The sequence below is a fragment of the Dipteris shenzhenensis genome, chromosome 21 (genome assembly GCF_047967505.1).
Source record: "Dipteris shenzhenensis isolate YYH24624 ecotype China chromosome 21, Dip_SZ_1.0, whole genome shotgun sequence".
NCBI classification, from domain to species: domain Eukaryota; kingdom Viridiplantae; phylum Streptophyta; class Polypodiopsida; order Gleicheniales; family Dipteridaceae; genus Dipteris; species Dipteris shenzhenensis.
Window position 1 is genome coordinate 389,856 of NC_141616.1, and position 19,557 is coordinate 409,412.

A 19,557-nucleotide genomic window follows, 5' to 3' on the forward strand; every position below is an offset into this window, starting at 1 on the left:
TCCACCCCATGCCTCGAGCACAAGGGCACTGGTGCATTTGAAGTAGGTGTTGCTGGCATTGGTTGGTTGTCCTTGTAGGGACGATCCCTAAGCAAGTGAGGTCCTTGGCACTTAAATCACGTGTGGTTGGTTGATAGCTACTGTTGTTTTGAATGGGTAGTCACTATCCCTATGGGATCCTTGATAGGTATAGCATTGTATTAGGGGCCTCATATTTGTGGTGTTTATATCCCTAGCCTTTGTGGGATTAGGGTTGCCTAATAGACTAGTACATCCAAGTCCTCGTGCAACACATAATGACTTAAGTCTAACTTAATCCTCTTATGCAGAGTAATCCCCTGGCTGTTGTATGTTCAGTTTTTTAAGTTTATTTTGCACATGTACATAGAATGAAGCTAGTTTACTCTTTATGTTGTGGAGGTGGATACCAAATTCATCAAATCTATGCCACATACAAGACAAGAAACCACACTTGTCGATGAAGAGAAATAGGTAGTTGCACAAATTTTTATCAAGGTGACATTTGAGAGGCAATGGTGAAGATTTTCAATAAAAGGAGGTGCAATAGTTTTTGGATTTTGGTACAGGGCTTGGTTTCTTTTAAATCTAATGTCTTACTTGTATTGGCATTGTTTGAAGTGTCATTTTTGTAGCTTGTGCATTTTCAGTCTTGACATTCAAATTTCGTTAAGGTCAATTGCGGAATATCCCACAAAACATGCAGTATCAAATAGTATGCTCCCGGTCATAAACACAGCTTTGTTTTCCCTTTACAGGGAGGCAGCATAGATCTTCTCAGCTCAGATCACTCACCGGCACCACCAGAAATGAAATTGCTCGAGGAAGGTGATTTTTTAAGAGCTTGGGGGGGAATCTCTTCTCTCCAGGTAAAAGGAAAGATATGTAAATTTTCAGATTTTGTCATATAATGGATTCATAATGAACGATTTCGTACATAAATCCTTTGGCATTTCGGCCTTTACTTTTAGAAGTCTAGTAACTTTGATACGGTCACTTGTTGGTAGCCACTTTGACGTAAATTTGTCATATAATTTATATGTTTTTGGGGACATTGCAGTGTATTGAAAGAGATCAGGGAAAAATGATGAAGATTTAATAAACAATTTGGGTATTTTTCGAAGTGGATTGGGTATTTGTTTTTTTTTTAAATCCAAAAAAAGTACTTCTATTAAGTTTGAAAGAAAACCGTAGGAGCAAGCTCAATGTTGGAGTACATCATGTCAAACATGAGAAAACCAAAACTCAAAAAGAGTTGGCAAATAATCAGGGTTGGGGCTGAAAATGCCATGTCAACCTTGAGAAAGAGTCAGAGAAGAAAGGTGATCCTTAGCTCCTGTCGGACCACCTTGATGCTGAGTTGTCAGTTCGGTTGTCCGATGGTTTGGTGCATACTCAATAGGTTCACCATCTGGCCCCTTTCTGGATACATTTGCAAGGAAAGGGGATATTTCCGGTGCTTGAGGAACTGTAAGAAATCCTAGATTTACTATATTTATGACCCCTGCATGCTCGCCCAGATGGCCATCACGGTATGTTCAATATCAGTTCATATATTGGCCAAAGTCTAAGAAGGGTGAACCTGCGATGCATGTAATGCCTCTCTTCATTTGGCTCTCCAAATGTGCCATACTGCAGTACTAGCCAGAATCTCCCAAGAGGTGTCTATAGAAGCATCTGTAGCTCTGAAAGGAGTGTGAGAAACATCCTGGAGAGATCGGGGTCATTTTTGGGCCACGATTCGATGCGCTTCTGGGTGAATATTTGAATTTTGCGTGGACCCGCGCTCTCGCCAGAAATTTTCCCGACGTCATGAAGGCGCACTGGCGTCATAATTGAAGAATGTCATCTGAAATGTAGAAAGTCTCCCTCTCGACTGAACATAAAAAACAAGGGCATCCTCATGTGCATCCTGCAAAGCAATAACCTGAAGAGGAATACCCATCCTAGTAAAATCATCCAACCAAGTGGAATCCGTAATAGGCATATCTTCTGTATCCATCCACTCCATAGGTATGGCTGCATCAATCTGCTAAACCCTCCCTACACTCCCTCTGAGATGACTAACTGATAAAAGTCTTTGGTCCTTTGAAAGCTTTTCAAGACCCCACAGTGGAGGTAGGGCCCCTTCTCCCATCTGGACCACTGCATATAATGCAAAGTGCCTAGTGGTCTGCCATTGCTCATCAACTATGCTATCATTCACGGGCTGCCTATCAATTTCTTCACGAGAGGAGGGGGGAACTCTCCAAAGTGTACCTCTAAAGCTGTCCCAAGCTTTCAAAATGGCAGCCATAAGAGGGCAAGAAGGGGATCTGAGCTTGGCTAAAGTAAATATCCATCTAGTGCTGTCCATCCAGTCTCCTCCGAAGATGGGTGTACATCATTGTATGCTGCATATAAAAAAATCCTTCCACGGCTCCTATTCAGGAATCAATCCTCTCACCACCGTCTTACAAAGCAGTGACTGCTTTGTGCCCTGCACTGCAAGTTTGGGTCAATAATATTGAGACCCCCTTCCCTAGTTGCGAGAATCAAGGTCTCCCAAGCCACCCTGGCTCTGGCATCTACAATGCCATCTAGTCCACTCCACAAAAAGTTCCTTACTGGTCTCTTGAGCTGAGAGATACTATCCCTGGAATGGCACCAGCAAGAACAAACAAACCAGGCAGTGGCCAGTAACACTTGGTTGACCACCATGACCCTAGATGCAAGGTCTAGTTTGTCCGAACTCCAAAAAGGGAGTTTCCTCCTTATTCTCTCCAACATAGGAAACACAAACTTCAGCTTACAAGTCACATCAAAGAGAGTATGGTACGAGGATGCATCAGATAGATGCAACTATCCTTCTTGAGTGGGCCTATACTGGTAGGGGACATCATAGGCGTATCAAGTGGATGGGTGCTTTTTCAGGCAAAGTGTCGCTCTTCAGATCATAGGTTTCTTGTGGGACAGTGGAGAGCACAAGTGGTCTTTAGTGTGCAGTCTGGTCTGGAGTCAGTTTTGTCAGATCCTTGGATTCTGATGTGGTTTTTTATGTGCGCTTGGAGCCAATAAGAGTTGTGGAGCATCTACCTGGTTTGTAGACCCTCATCCAGAGGATACCCCTATCTATTTGTTTTCCAATCAGCACACTCCGATCAATTTTTTCCAGTTCTCTACTTGGCATCCTCCATCAGTTGTCTCCATATGGTCATCTTTAAGAATCACTCAACAGTCACTTGTCCTTGGTCATAACTTCATTCGTAGCATAACTTATTACCTACAGCAGCGGGTTCTGAGGCTGTTTCCCACTGTCTACAAGGTAAAGCAGACCATAGGTGACCATATGGTCATCTAGTGTGTTGGTGATAACTTCATTCTTAGCATAACATAACTTATTACCCACAGTAGCGGGTGCTGAGGCTGTTTCCTACTGTCTACAAGGTAAAGCAGACCATAGGTAATCAGCAACAATTAGTTTCATGCTCAAAAAATCTTTTCTAGTGCGCAGAAAGTAACAGCTTTGTCTCTCTGTCTAGGAAATGTTACTTGTGTTTGCAACCAATGCAGGTTGAACTTCAATCATTCCGGTCTGAATTCTTTCATTTTCTGACATTGACATAATTTCTTTCTTTAATGTCCTAATGCAGGCATTACTTTTCATGGTACTGAATATCTTTTTCTGTGTCACAAGCCTTTGTTGAAAGTTATAATAAATCAGCTCATAGGAAAATAGGAAGCTGAATGACTTTCCTTGTGATTGCAGCTGGTACTTCCTATAACCTGGACGCATGGCAAGGAACATCAGGTGCCTTTAGAACTTATCTCACAGTGGTGGAGCATGAAACCAGCTAGTCTTGCTGGCCTGCATAGAAAGGTAAAAAGTGTGCACAAAACTAGCAAACAATGAAGGTTGGGAAAGACCGTCATTACCTGGTTTAGAACAATACACTCCAACTTTCATGAAACTTAATCTTATGAGATATAATTCTTGTCCTTTACAGTTGGAATTTGGAAGTTATCTTTTACTCGATTGGTGCTTATAATGTAAATATTTTGAAGGAAGTACCGTAATGACATGTTATATTTTATAAATTTTGTGAGGTGGAATGGGTCCATTGTACCAATTTTTGTGGGGTCTGATATCCATTTTCTCAATTTATTTGAACCTCTAATTTGATTTCCACTTAGGGTGGTAGCTCTAAAGCTGGCACATCGTGCCCAACATATTTCTTGAGATGAAAGATGAAATACAAATAGAATTTTAGGAGTTTTGAGACAATTTAAGGCTTATCCAAAATAGATAATGTAGTCCTTAATATGGGCTTGCACAACATACTTATAAGCATTTCTTTTCTGTAAATCACCAAATCGGCACATCATTAGGCATCTTCCATAGCCTTCTCCATCCCACCCTTCTTTGATGCAAGCTGACAACATAGTTTTCCTAGTTATAGGAGAAAAAGTGAAACGAGAACAATAAAAAATTTGTTGCTGTATTTTTCACTTGGGGGTGCTGATTTTAGCTCTGTCCAAGCTTTGACGTGTTTTGACAAAAAGTTCTATCCAAGTTGTAGTGCACCTTCATATCTCTGAACTGGTGGAAATTTCCAAGGGATTTTGAGGGGAGAGCGGCTGGGTTTCTTGGACTGAAGCTTTGTGGGCATGTGGTTGGTTGGGTGGATGGTGAAAGCTGAATAGGCTAAGAGAGGATGTGAGGCACTGATGCGAAGCTGGGCATAAAAAAGTGGGAGGGGAAGTTTGTGTGTCAGAAAGGTGGACACAAGAAGGGGGGGGTCAAGGAGTTTCCTTGATGTGTGGTTCTCATGTGGAATTTTGGGCTGCTTTTGGCAGTGTACAAATCTATTTGCACAAGTGAATATATTCATACAAATATAGTACTGTGATGACATGGTATGTTTTCTAAATTTTGTAAGGTTAAATGGGTCCATTTTACCAATTTTAGCCTGAGTTCCAGGCTGCAGATCTAGAAGCAGGGAGGCCCAAAAGTACATGCTTAGCCTTACACATTGACTGCAGTTCCAGCAGCAAGGAGGCCGGGAATCAGAGAGCCTTGTACCTCACCAGTGGCTGCAAACGGAAGCACTGAGGAGGTCAAGAATCAGGGCACAAATGGTACATCACCTTTGGCTGTCCATTGGAGGAGCAACGAGGTCTGTTTGAAGGGCATCGACTTAAGCCACTGAAGCTCTTAGAGAGCATGTAAGCTGATGGAGTTTTGAAGGTACCAAGAGAGGTAGGAGAACAGTTTTGTGGTGCCAAGGGTCCACATCTAGGCAGCGCCTTATCTGCTAGATGGTGGCTTCCTGTGGTGATTCTTCATTTGCTGCCATAGATACTTGGTATCTAGATAGTGGTGCATCAAAGCACATGACTCACAGGAAAGAGTGGTTTGAAGAAATCAAACATGTTCATGGCAGACAGTTATTTGTGCCAATGATGCCACTCAGGACATCACAGAAGTGGGAGATGTTTCCATCCTTCTGGATTCAAGAAAGAAAAAGTATATCCGTGATGTCTAGTATGTTCTTGACTTGAGGAAAAATCTTGTTTCCGTTCCATCCATGGCCCATGACCAGCACATGCTTGTGGAATCCCAGACTTATCAATGCGAGGATCCAAAGAAAGGGTATGAGATTGTGGCTATAGGTTCTTATGAGGCCAGCATGGGTCTTTACAAGCTTGATGCTCAGCCCTATAATCAGCATGTTATGGTAGTATCTTCTTCTACTTCAAGTGATTTATGGCATGCCCAGTTTGGTCATGCACATCACAGAGCTTTGGCATATTTGCGTAATCATAATATGGTTGAAGGATTGCCAAAATTACAGCAGTCCACTCAAGAGGTGTGTGAAGCTTGTGCTCTTGGAAAGTTGCATCGCCTAACGTTCCAAAAGGATGGTCCAGGTTTAGTAAGAGCACAAAGGGTGTTGCAGATTGTGCATAGTGATGTTTGTGAACCAATGAATGTGAAGTGATGGAAGCTAAAACTGAGCCTTAGCGCTTTGAGGATGCTCAGGGCAATCCGGCATGGCGAAAAGCCATGGAAGCTGAGATTAGATCCATTCAAAAGAATGCTACATGAGACTTTGATGCGCCCATTGGCAAGAATGTGGTTGGCACCAAATGGATCTACAAAATAAAGTCTCATGTAGATGGTACAATTGAGAAGTACAAAGCCCGTTTAGTTGCCAAGGGGTATGCACAAGAAAAGGGGATAGATTATGAGGAATCTTTTGCTCCAGTAGCCAAGATGACTAATATTCGCTTTGTCATCTCTCTTGCTGCATTTTATGGTTAGTCTGTGTACAAGATGGATGTCAAGACCTCCTTCCTCAATAGGGATCTCAAGGAGGAGGTCTACGTGCATCAGCCCCAGGGTTTTGTTGTTTAGGGACAAGAACACAAGGTATGCAAGCTTAGGAAAGCCTTATATGGAGTGAAGCAAGCGTCTCGTGCATAGTATCATAAGATACATCAATTTATAATGTCCTAGGAATTTGTCAACACTCATACAGAGCCAAATTTATATGTTCTGTAACAAAATTCAGATTTGGTCATGCTTGTGCTTTATGTCGATGACATCATACTCATTGGCAGTAATTTGCAGCAAATTGCACCAGTGCAGTCTGTCTTGTGTTAGACTTTTGACGTGACAGATTTGAGCCTCTTACACTACTGTCTAGGCATTGAATTTTGGCAAATCCAAGGGGGGATCTCTATGTCATAGACAAAATATTTGAAGGGGTTGTTGCAGAAATTTAAGATGGAGAACTGTAAGCCTGTGGCCACTCCATTGAAAAGGGAAAGCTAAGTAAGCATAATATAGCTGAAAAGTTTGATGGCACATTGTACAGGTAGGTTGTGGTCAGTTTGATCTGCTTATGCTCCACACAGCCAGACATTGCCTATGTACATGGCTCTTAGCCAGTTCATGCATTGTCCCACAATTACACATTGGAATGCAATGAAGATGGTTCTCAGATATGTACAGGGTACACTTTCCTATGGGCTGCATTATGCTTCAGAGGGTGACATTTTTCTGAGTGGCTTCACTGACTTAGAAGAAGCAAGACCACATGTCTCTCTCCTCTTGTGAAGCAGAATACAAAACTGCAAATTCAGCCACTATGGAATGTATGTGGTTAAGGAAGCTTCTGCATGACTTACATCATGCTCAGGATGGTGACGCAACTCCGATCTTTTGTGACAACCAGAGTTGCATTGCTATTGGAAACAATCCTATATTTCATGCTTGCATGAAATACCTAGAAAATCACTATCATTATGTGCGGGATTGTATCTTAGATGGCTTCATTGATCTCACATATTGTTCCACTGAGGACAACGTGGCAGATATCTTCACTAAAAGCCTGTTAGCGCCTCTCTTTACATGACATCAACATGGCTTGGGGATACAAGACATTCAAACAATGTCAAGGGGGATTGTAAAATGACATTGCTTTCTTTTGTACTCGAAACAACCCAAGGTAGAACATGCTTAGAAAATATATGGATCATCATCTCAATTGTCTTGTGGAGGGAAAGAGGGATGTGGGATTTTAGCAGTAAGAGCATGAACTTGTGTCAGAGGGTCGTCTTCTTCATCGTCACTCGTGGCAGTTGCAACCCAATTGGCATGGTTCTTAGTTTGATGTTTGGCAAGCTTCTGGTAGCATCTTTCCTCTTATGACCAAGCTTGTTACAAAAGTTTCACTTGAGAGGCTTGAATGGCTTTGAATTTCCATGTGCTGGTGTAGGCCTGGGTTTCCATCTGCTAGTGGAGGCAAGAGCCTCTGTAGTATCTGAAGAAGAGATAGGAGAATCTTCATTCTGGCGATCTTTTTTTAGAAGAAGAGTCACCATATCATCAAAGGTAGTCGTGGCAAGCCTAAGTATTTCAAGAGTATGCTCAAAGCGAGTGACTCCTTCCATACTCTTCATGAGGACAGCCATTTTGTCCTCGTCGTCTGGGGGACACTTCAAGCTAGAAAGTTGTTGCATAAGAGATTGCATTTTTGTTAAATGTGTACTTAAGGTATCACTATCCTCCATTTACAAATTATTAAATTGCAACTTCAAGAAAACCTTGGAGTTCGTGATTTTGTTACCGAAAAGATTCTCGAGATGTGCCCTTATCTCCTTGGCCGTTGATTTGAAGTTGATGTGATGAATCAAAGTATCATTGAGGCAAAGTCTGATGATAGCAATAGCTTTTGAGTTGTGTTGCTTCCATGATCTGAGTTGTTGAGGATCCGTTGTGGGAGCATCATCCTCAATAGCATCCCATACATTTTCTTTCATGAGGAGCAACTGAACCTTAGTTTGCCAAGTAGGGAATCCTTCCCCCTCGAACTTCTCCACGAGCAATGAGTTTGAAGAAAGAGAACTCGTTGTGTACCTTGCAACTTTAGTCTTCAACAGTTTAGGAGATGAAACTGAGGGCTGGAACTGAAGGCAGAAAATGTGAAGGATAGAGATGTCATCATGAGAGATTTGGAGCAGTAATTTGTGGGCAAAATGAGGGCAGCTAAGCTCTCTTCAAGCAGGTCGTTTCTTCAAAAACGGGCTCCAAATGAGGTCGTTTTTAGGGCGACCAATAGTAGAAACATCTCCACAACAGTAAGCAACTATTTCCTTCACAAAAACGCCCCCAAAACAGCAAAAACGAGCTGTTTTTAAGCAAAAAAGTGGGCTGTTTTTTAGCAAAAACGAGCTGTCCTTTTGCTCTACGAAGACGCCCACTAACACCACAAGAATGGTGACCGAGTTGCTCCTTTGTGGGCAGTAAACCAAGCTTCATAGCTTCCGAAGGTGAGGCTAAGGTAGGAGAAGAGAACAAGATGGGGAGAAAGGAGTGGAAGGGATCTCAATTATGGAGGAGAGGATGGCTTTCATTTGCGGGCTTCCCTCATCCTCTAGATTGAGCATGGAGAAGGGAAAGGTAGGAAAGGAGGCTTTGATACCACATGAAGGTGCATGGTGGAGAGGGAGAGAGAGAGAGAGAGGGTAGGCTAGGGAGAGAGAGAATAATACTCAAAGAGAGACATAATGAAATGGAAATGAAATAGCAAGAACAATGAACAAAATGAAAGTACTCACATGTAGACCAAAGAGCTTGTAGGCTTGATACTTGATTGATTTGACACTAGACAAGTACAGCTCTTATATAGAGTGCACACACACAATGAACACCAATGCATATGGGATAACTCCCAATGTGACACGTGGCATCCATAGAACACACTAGACTAGAACTCACTAGAACACACCAAACTGACTCATCTTGACTCCATTTCCTAATAGTGTCCTACCTGAATCTAGAATTTGTGGGATGTGGTCCTGAGATGACCTATGGTGATCCAGATCTGGCACTTGGATGTAGCCATCCTATGGTAAGTAGAAGAAGATCCAGCAACCTAACAAACATCTCTGCTTTACGAGGACGTCCTAGAATGAATCAAACATGTGTTCCACTTGGAATGTGAACATTGTCTCACCATTTTTTTGACCAAAACCAGGATTTGTCACTTTTCACCTAGCCATAACTGTACATCAAACTGTTTGAAACCATGTTTTAGAGTTTTTTTTTTTTTGTGCAAAAAGGAGACTTCTATTAAGTAAGAAATAAACTCACTAGAGCAAGCTCTGTGCGGAATAAGTAAGAAAGAAACTCACTAGAGCAAGCTCTGTGCGGAAATACAACATGCTAAGCATGTAATGAAAACACCTCAAAGGAATGAGGTAGAAAGAAACCAAGGTTGAGGCTGAAAATGCGAAGTCAACCCTGTAGAAGTCTTAGCAAAGAAGGGAGAGTCTTTCCAATCTCTGAGAAAAGTAACTCTCCTGGAGGAGGCTGCTCGAGATGATCCCTGCATGGTCGCCCAAATGGCCATCAGAGTATGTACCGTATCTGTCCAAGTACTGGCCAAGATCTGAGAAGGGTGAACTGGAGAACCCTCCAGAGCCTTAGTGCATCTGGCTCTCCAAATGTGCCATGTTGCAATGCTAGCTAAGATCTCCCATGGAGAGTCAACCGAGGAATGAGCAGCTCTGAAGAGAGTGGTCGGAACATCCTCTAGAGAGCACGACTCCACAAGATGTCATTAGATGTGAAGAGCCCAAGAGGAGTCAAGTCTCTCAAAGAAGACCTGGGGCCCTGAAAGAGTGAGCCAAGCCACTGATCCCCAGGTCATGAAGAAGGGTAGGCGAACAAAAGTGCTGAAAAGTCTTGCAATACCCTTCCATATGATTCTCACTTGTCTGCAATCCCAAAGGCAGTGCCATTGGTTCACTCCTATCCCACCATGAATAGAAAGCCAAAAGAAGAGAGTGATTTTTCTATTCCGTTGGAATTTCCAGAGCCTTTGCCAAGAAATTTTCTGCAAGTCAGCATAAATCTGAAAGTTCTCCCAATGATGAGCTTTGGTAGGCCTCCAACCCCTACAACTGAGCTGGAATTTCCTGGCATTACTGACCGTGTAACGAAAGAAGGGGATGCCCTTCTCACCGTGCCCTTCATCTATCCATTCCCATTCCCCAGGGTCCCACTACAAAAACTTATTTGGGACACCTCCATAGAGCCACAACCTCCATGAGCCCAGGGCGATGAGAAGCGGGTCAGGATCCAAGTACCACTGTGAGAGAGAGCCATGCTCCATGAAGCCCACTATCCTAATTGGCTGAAACGGTACCTCCAACAAGATATCTACTGTGGATTTGGACAGCCTGCCCCCCGAAGAAACATCAAAGACTGAGGCATCCTCATGAGTGTCACGAAAAGCAATCACCTGTAAAGGAACTCCCAATCTAGAAAATGCCCCCATCCAGGTGGAGCAAGTAATTGGCATATCATCTATGTCCACCCAATCCAAGGGCAAGGCTGCATCAATCTATTGGACTCTCCCTGCACTCCCTCTAAGATTGAGAACCAACTGGGCCTGTCGATCTGCAAGAAGCTTCCTGAAGGCTTTCCATGCTCCCACAGTAGATGCAAGGTCCCTCTCCCATCTTGGCAACTGCATGTAGGGAGAGTCTCCAAGTGGTCTGCCATGCTCATCCAAAATACTGTCATTCCACATGATAGGCTGCCTTTCTATCTCTTCACGGGTGGAAGGGGGAATCCTGCGAAGAGTACTCCTAAAGCTGGCCCATGCTTTCAGGATAGCAACCATAAGAGGGGAAGAGGGAGATCTGAGGTGAGCTGTGGTGAAAACCCATTTGGTACTATGTATCCAATCCTCTCCAGAGGTGGGCGTGCGACACTGTATGCATCTGATAAAGAAATCCTTCGAAGGCTCTTGCCCTAGCATAAGTCCTCTCACAACGACCTTGCAGAGTAGGGATTTGCACTGTAGATCCGGGTCGATGATATTCAAACCCCCTTTTCTTGTAGGAAGAATCAAGGTCTCCCAAGCCACCCTGGCTATAACATTAGTTGTGCCATCTAGACCACTCCATAAAAAGTTTCGTACGGGCCTTTTAAGCTGAGTGATACAATCCCTAGAGTGGCACCGACAAGAGCAAACAAACCATGCTGTGGCTAGAAGAACTTGGTTAACCACCACCACCCTGGAAGCCAAGTCAAGTTTGGCTGAGCTCCAGAAAAGGAACTTTCTTCTGATGCTCTCCAACACCGGAGTAAATTGTTGTGAAGGAGAGATGCCCACCCCAACCTGGCAGCCCAAATATCTGACGGAGACGCCCCTCTGTACCCAAGTGAAGCCAACATCATTACCCCAATCCGGGGTGTCATCATCGCAAATCCAGAATCCATTGGATTTATGCCAATTAATGTGTGCACATGCAGCCGTGCAAAATAAATCCAAGGTTGTCCGGAAGGAAGTCAGTGTCGTGGGGGAGGCATCCAAAAAAACAGCCGTGTCATCTGCCAACTCACTATCTAGGAGCTCTTCTTCCCGGCCGACAGGAAGCCTCAGCCCATAAATATCAGCTTGAGATCTAAGGTAGACACTCATAGCTTCCGCCACAAACAGAAAAGAAAAGGGACAAGAGGACATCCCTGGCGGACTGATCTGGAAATCTGAAATCTGTCCCCTCTTCCCCCCCCCAATGAGCACCTGGCTATGGGCTGATCTGTAGAGAGAGGATACTCCTCTAATCCATGCATTTGAAAAACCAAAGCGAGATAGAGTACCCTCTAAAAAATCCGAGTCTACTCTGTCGTAGGCTTTCTCAAAGTCCAAGAGTAGAATGGCCAATCTTTGGCGGCTCTGCATGGCCCATTCTGAGGCCTCCCAAAATGAGAAAATATTATTAAATTACTTCTTCCATGCACAAACCCTGTTTGTGTGTCATGAATCAAATCTGGAAGAAAAACCTGTAGTCACAGACTGATGGCTTTCGCCAGAATCTTGTTAAAAGTGCCCAATAGAGTGATGGGTCTCCACTGAGACACTAGATTCCTATTACCCCCCTTTGGGATGAGATGAATGAGACCATCTGTAAGTGAGTCAGGCACCTCACTAGAGTCTCACACGCCCTGCAGGGCTGATGTAATGTGATCACCAATCTACTCCCAAAAAGTAATAAAAAAGGAAGGGGTAAGTCCATCCGAACTTGGGCACTTGCCCTTGTGAAGGGCAAGCAATGCAGTCTTGAATTGTGCATTGGTGAAAGGTGCATCGAGAGAACCGTACATCTCATCCTTCACCAATACACGGATACATTGCCAAATAACCTCTCTGGCATCATCTATGGCCTGTGTGCCCGGATCTACAATAAGAAGGGATGCAAAAAATTGTGAGGCTATATGCATGACGGCATCTGGATCTGACTGTAAAACCCCGTCTGAGTCAACGAGCTGCGAGACACTATTTCTACTATGTCTTGGTCCATGAGTAGAGAAGAAGTGTTTGTTGACCCTACCACCCATCTGAATCCAAAATGATTCCCGTGCATGAAAGGCATACTCTGCTCTCTGATCCAACAATGTCTGCATATGAGCCATTGTTGCAGCAAGGCGCTCTTGAATCCAAGCATCAGTGGGTCTCTTCTGCTCTTTCCTCTGAAGGGATGCTAATTGCTAGCGTATACCAATCTCACGTCTCCTGGACTCAGCGACTGTATGATAATAGTCACTAATTCCGGATATGGCTGCAGCTACCTGAGATGGGCGGACAACTCCACCATGTATGTGAAACCCAAATCTGTAAAATATCCTCCGTGAGGCTCTCCTTTGCATAAAAAGCATCTGGAATCCTGACACTAGCAAAGCGTCCTCTCCGATGAGGCTCAAAAATCTGCAATACCACTGGAAAATGATCTGAGGTAGAAACCCCAGTAGAAATGCATACAGATCCGCCTCTGTCAAGTGCCCAATCGTCTACATAAAATCTGTCAATACGTGCATGGATGGGCATATGTAATTTCCTGTTTGACCAAGAATACAGGAGTGACTATGGCATAACATGAAAGGCATCATTAAACCAAGTGTCCTTGCCACTGTACTGAAAGAGAAAGGCATCCCAGGCGCTGCCCTCTCCAAAGAGTGAATTCCACCCTATGTGCCTCCGTTTTTGTCTGATGGCAATTCAACCATGTTGAAATCACCACCAATGATCCGGGAATCTGCAATGGGGGCCCAAGAGAGTAGTTCATTGAGCTCTAGAGGGGGAGATAATACAACGACGAGCAACCAAGGGGAGAATAGAAGGAGAGACCGAAATGCAAGTACCTCCCCTTGTGCCCATAGCAGGCGACCAGAAGGTATGTCCTGAGAGCAGTTTGCCAGACTTAGCGCAATCATTGGCATCCAACTTGTGTTCCTGGATAAAAAGGATATCAATAGCACCTTGAGTGACACCTGGATGAAGCTGATTCTGGATCAGCTGTCTGCGGCGATGGTGTGGAACTCCGCCTAGGCCCTGTATGTTCTAGCTGACTATCCTCATCGACGGGAGGATGCTGGATGGAAAGGCTTACCCAACCTAGTAGAGGAGACCAGCTTCCCTTGGGCCGAAACACTCCTACTGAGGGCAGGGAACTCAATAGGTGAAAGGATCCCCAAACCTGGTGAGGGGGAAGTCCTATAAAAAAGAATCCCAACGACCGGGACCCCTAAGGTGGAGGGCACAAACTCCTCATCATCCATGAAAGTCGCCGAATCTGCCAGTGTCGAAAAAGAATTCCTGAGAAGCAAGTTTGGCCGAGGAGTGCGAAGAAGATCTGCACTCGTGGAAGATGGATGAGAAGGACCTGTCAGGCCTCTATCAGCAGAACTGGAGCTAAGGGCTGAGGAGGCCTGTGGCAAGGCTGAAGAGGGATCTGGAGTCCTCATTTGTGAACGCACTCCCTCGATTGTCCTGACTGTGGCAGGAACAGTCTGTGGGAAAGAAGTATCGGAAGCCCCCTCGTGATCCGCCGAAACCAAAGTGACTGGGGCTGGTGCATCTGAAGGCCCCTCCTGATGTGGAACTGTAGTATCTGGGGTTGCAGCAACATCCATCTCTAGAGTCGGGATGGCGTCTGTCTGAGCCTAATCAAAGGTCTCCTCCTAAGATAAAGGAGCCGCTCTGATCGCTCTCCATCGTGGTACTCGGTGTGCTGCGGGCTTTGGGCGCCCTACTGTCCCTTGTGGTCCTGGGGTGCACGAAGCAGGGCGCCCTGCTGCTCCTGATGGTCTTGAAGTGCGTGGTACAGGGCGCTAGGGAGGTGTAGTCGAGGTAGTACGTAAGGAGCCGCACCAGAAGACCTCTTGGGTCTTTTCCTCTTCCTTGGGCAGTCTCTAGCAAAGTGCCTAAGTGTCCTGCAGATCGTGCACTGGTCCTGTCTACCTGCGATCTCGACTCTCTGTCGAAAGAGAGAGCCATCTGGACGTTGAAGCATAATGTGGTCATATGAAATGTTAGGGTCAGAGACAATGACCCTAACTTGAGGCACCCCGTCCATTTTGATTGCCTCTGTCGAGGAAGAAGACATGTCAGGAAGGGGAGGGATCTTAGTGACCACTCCAAAAGTGGCTCCGATAGTACCAAGAAGTCGATAGTAGACCTGAGGAAGACTAGGGAACCTGATGAACAGAGATGTGACCTGATTGTCCTCCTCTACCGGATCGAAGCCCAAGGTGTAGGGCAAAAGAAAAATCCTCCTCGAACCCAAGGCCAAAGGATTAGCTTTGAGAACAAGGGCTGTGGACTCATGGGAGTCAAAAACAACCTGGAAAAATCCTCATCCCAAAAGTCGAATATCCCTGAGGTGTGGGGCGAGATCTCCTGGTAACGCCGCCAGCAGCCAGTCTCTAGCTTGTGATCTGGAAGGGTGTGACCCAAAGATGCGTGCGAAGAGCGATGTGGAGCCCTCAAGCTCTACATCTTTTTTGAGCTGCTACAACTCGTCTTCTGAAAATATGACGGTTCTTGCGGCCGGTGGGGGTGGACGAAGATTGGCTGAATGGGGATCCATTCGCCGATCAAAGTGAAAAGGCTGATTCAAACACTGTAATTACTCTATCCGTGGAAATGCTGCCCAGGACGCCCTAGAACAAGGACGCAAGAAGGGGAGGAAAAGTGGAGAGGGGAAAATAGAAGAGGGAGGCGAGTTGTGGGTAGGCAACAGAGGGTTTAGGAAGGGGGCGGAGGAGAGGGAGGGAGGGGCGCCGGGTAGGAAGGGGTGAAGGAGGGGGCGGGGGGGGTCGGGAGGGGAGGAAAAAGGCAAGGGTAGAAGGCGGGGGGGAGGGGGCAGTGATCGGGGCCAAAGGAGGGGGCGGGGGAGAGGGAGGGAGGGGGCGGGGGGGGAAGGAGAGGGGCGGGGGAAAGCAGGGGCAGCAGACGAGAGGGGAGGAGGGTGGCAGGAAGGGCAGGGGCAGGCGGCGGTGAAGGAGGGGGCGGGGGAGAGAGAGGGAGGAGCGAGGAGGGGCAGCAAGAGCGAGGGGGAGGAGGGGTAGAGGGCAGGTGGGTGAGGGGCAGCAAGGGGAGAGGGAGAGGGCAGTGAGGGGGGAAAGGGAGGGGCAGCGAAGGAGGGCTGCGAGGGAGGGGAGAGGGCAGCGATGGAGAGGGCAGCGAGGGGGGGAAGGGAGAGGAGCTGCGAGGGAGGGGAGAGGGCAGCGAGGGGGGATGGGAGGGGCAGCAAAGGAGGGCAGCGAGGGGGGGAGGGAGAGGGCAGCAAGGGGGTTTCATAGATTTTTTTTAATTTTAATTTTTCAAAAAAGAGACTTCTATTAAGTAAGAAAGAAACCCGCTAGAGCAAGCTCTGTGCGGAAATACACCATGCTAAGCATGTAATAAAAACACCTCAGAGGAATGAGGTAGAAAGAAACCAAGGCTGAGGCTGAAAATGCCATCTCAACCCTGTAGAAGTCTCAGCAAAGAAGGGAGAGTCTCTCCAATCTCTGAGAAAAGTAACTCTCCTGGAGGAGGCTGCTTGAGATGATCCTTGCATGGTCGCCCAAATGGCCATGAGAGTGTGTATCGTATCTGAAGGGTGAACCCGAGAACCCTCCAAAGCCTCAGTGCATCTGGCTCTCCAAATGTGCCATGCTGCAGGAGCAGCCCTGAAAAGAGTGGCCGGAACATCCTCTAGAGAGCACGACTCCACAAGGTGTCGTCGGATGTGAAGAGCCCAAGAGGAGTCAAGTCTCTCAAAAAATACATGGGGCCCTGAAAGAGTAAGCCAAGCCACTAATTCCCAGCTCATATAGAAAGGTAGGCGAACAAAAGTGCTGAAAAGTCTTGCAATCCCCTTCCATATGATTCTCGCCTGTCTGCAATCCCATAGGCAGTGCTGTATTGTCTCCAAAGCAGAAAGGCAGCGAGGGCAAGAAGGGTCAGCTCCGAACTTGGATCTCCAATGGTTCACTGCTATCCCACCATGAATAAAAAGCCAAAAGAAGAGAGTGATTTTTCTATTCCGGTGGGATTTCCAGAGCCTCTGCCAAAAAATTATCTGCAAGTCAGCAGAAATCTGAAAGTTCTCCCAATGAGGAGCTCTGGTAGGCTTCCAACCCGTAGAGCTGAGCTGGAATTTCCTGGCATTACTGACCATGTAACGAAAGAAGGGGATGCCCTTCTCTCGGTGCCCTTCATCTATCCATTCCCATTCCCCAGGGTCCCACTGCAAAAACTTAATTGGGACACCTCCATAGAGCCACAGCCTCCATGAGCCAAGGGCGAGGAGAAGCGGGTCCGGATCCAAGTACCACTGTGAAAGAGAGCCATGCTCCATGAAGCCCACTATCCTGACTGGCTGAAACGGTACCTCCAACAAGATATCGTCTGTGGATCTGGACAGCCTGTCCCCCGAAGAAACATCAAATACTAAGGCATCCTCATGTGGGTCAAGAAAAGCAATCACCTGTGAAGGAACTCCCAATCTGGAAAATGCCCCCATCCAGGTGGAGCAAGTAATAGGCATGTCATCTGTGTCCACCCAATCCAAGGGCAAGGCTGCATCAATCTGTTGGACTCTCCCTGCACTCCCTCTATTTCATTTCATTTTGTATCTAGGATTTTTGTAGCCATTTTTGGCATCTTAGCTATATTACGATGAGGCCACTTAGTTGGCGCATCGTTGATGATGTATTTTCCTTTCGGATGATTTTGTGTCCCATAGGCCATGTATGGCCTTCGATGGACCTTTAATAAAATTTCTTTCTTTCTTCTTTTTGAGATTAAGAACCATCTGGGCCTGTTGGTCTGCAGGAAGCTTCGTGAAGGCTTTCCATGCTCCCACTGTAGATGCAGGGCCCCTCTCCCATCTTGGCCACTGCATGTAAGGAGAAGCTCCAAGTGGTCTGCCAAGCTCATCCAAAATCCTGTCATTCCACATGATAGGCTAATCTCTTCACGGGTGGATGGGGGAATCCTGCGAAGAGTACTCCTGAAGCTGGCCCATGCTTTCAGGATAGCAACCATAAGAGGGGAAGAGGGAGACCTGAGGTGGGCTATGGTGAAAACCCATCTAGTACTGTGTCCAATCCTCTCCTGAAGTGGGCGTGCAAGACTGTATGCATCTGATAAAAAAATCCTTCCAAGGCTCTTGTCCTGGCATAAGCCCTCTCACAAAACGAACTTGCAGAGTAAAGCTCTGCACTGTAGATCTGGGTCGATGATATTCAAACCCCCTTCACTGTTGAGCGTAAGTATGCACACGATGTGTAGATCGCTCTTATAGCTCTCCATTGTGGTACTGGGTGTGCTACGGGCATTGGGCGCCCTGTTGCCCCTGGTGGTCGTGGGGTGCGCGAAGCAGGGCGCCCTGTTGCTCTTGGTGGTCCTGGAGTGCGTGGTACAGGGTGCTAGGGAGGTGCAGTCGTGGTAGTACGTGAAGGAGCCGCACCAGAAAACCTCTCGAGTCTTTTTCTCTTCCTTGGGCAGTCTCTAGCAAAGTGCCCAAGGGTCCTGCAAATCCTGCATTGGTCCTGTCTACCTGAAATCTCGACTCTCTGTTGAAAGAGAGAGCCGTCTGGACGCTGAAGCATAATGTGGTCATCTGAGATGTTAGGGTCAGAGACAATGACCCTAACACCAGGCACCCCATTTGCACTGACTGCCTCTGCCAAGGAAGAAGGCATGCCATGAAGGGAGGGGATCTCCGTGACCACTCCGAATGCGGCTCCGATAGTGGCAAGCAGTCGATGGTAGACCTGAGGAAGACCAGAAAACCTAATGAACAGTGATGTGACCTGCCTGTCCTCCTCGACTAGATCGAAGCCGGGATCGAAGCCCAAGGTGTAGGGCACAAGAAAGATCCTCCTCAAACCCAAAGGCAGGGGATTAGCTTTGAGAACAAGGGCTGTGGACTCGTGGGAGTCGAAAACCACTTGGAAGAATCCACGTCCCAAAAGTCGAATATCCCTCAGGTGAGGGGCAAGGTCTCATGGTAACGCCGCCAGCATCCAGTCTCTAGCCTGTGATCTGGAAGGGTGTGACCCAAAGATGCAGGCGAAAAGTGATGTGGAGCCCTCTAATTCCACATATTTCTTGAGCTGCTGTAGCTCGTGTTCTGAAAAAATGACGGTTCTCGCGGTCGGTGGAGGTGGACGGAGATTGGCTGAATGGGGATCCATTCGCCAATCGATGTGAAAAGGCCGATTCCAACACTGAAAAAGCTTCGTCCGTGAAACTATTGCCCAAGACGCCTTGAACGTGGGCGCAGGAAGAAGGAGAAAGAGAGGGTAGGAGAGAGGGGAAGGGAAGGGAAAGAGAGGGGCAGGAAGAAGGAGAAAGAGAGGGGAGACAGAGGTAGGCTGAGGGGGAGGCGTGGGGAGCTGAGTTAGGAAGGAAGGGGGCGGGGAGGAGGTTTTTTTTTTTTTAAATAAAAATAAAAATAGTAACTCTTTTTTTTTTTTTTTCCAGGGGGGGTCACCTTGGGGGGGAGAGCAGCGGGGGAGGGGAGAGCATGGGGGAGGGAGGGGGGCGGGGGAGGAGAAGGGGGCAGGGGGGCTGGCGGGGGAAAGGGAGGGCGGAGGAGAAGGGGGCAGCGGGGAGGGGGAGAGCAGCAGGGGGGGAGAGGGAGGGCGAGGGAGGGGTGCGGGGGAGGAGAAGGGGGCGGGGGGACTGGCGGGGGAGAGGGAGGGCG

General features: G+C 46.7%; 1 protein-coding gene across 1 annotated transcript in view; it reads left to right on the top strand.

Moving 5' to 3' along the window:
* Positions 1-19,557, top strand: part of ALN (allantoinase) — a 282,875-nt gene that overhangs the window by 261,727 nt on the left and 1,591 nt on the right. The window contains exons 12-13 of the mRNA XM_087392293.1: positions 777-887; positions 3,767-3,877. Of these exons, the coding sequence (XP_087248419.1) occupies positions 777-887; positions 3,767-3,877 (222 nt within the window). The remainder of the gene's footprint in view (positions 1-776; positions 888-3,766; positions 3,878-19,557) is intronic.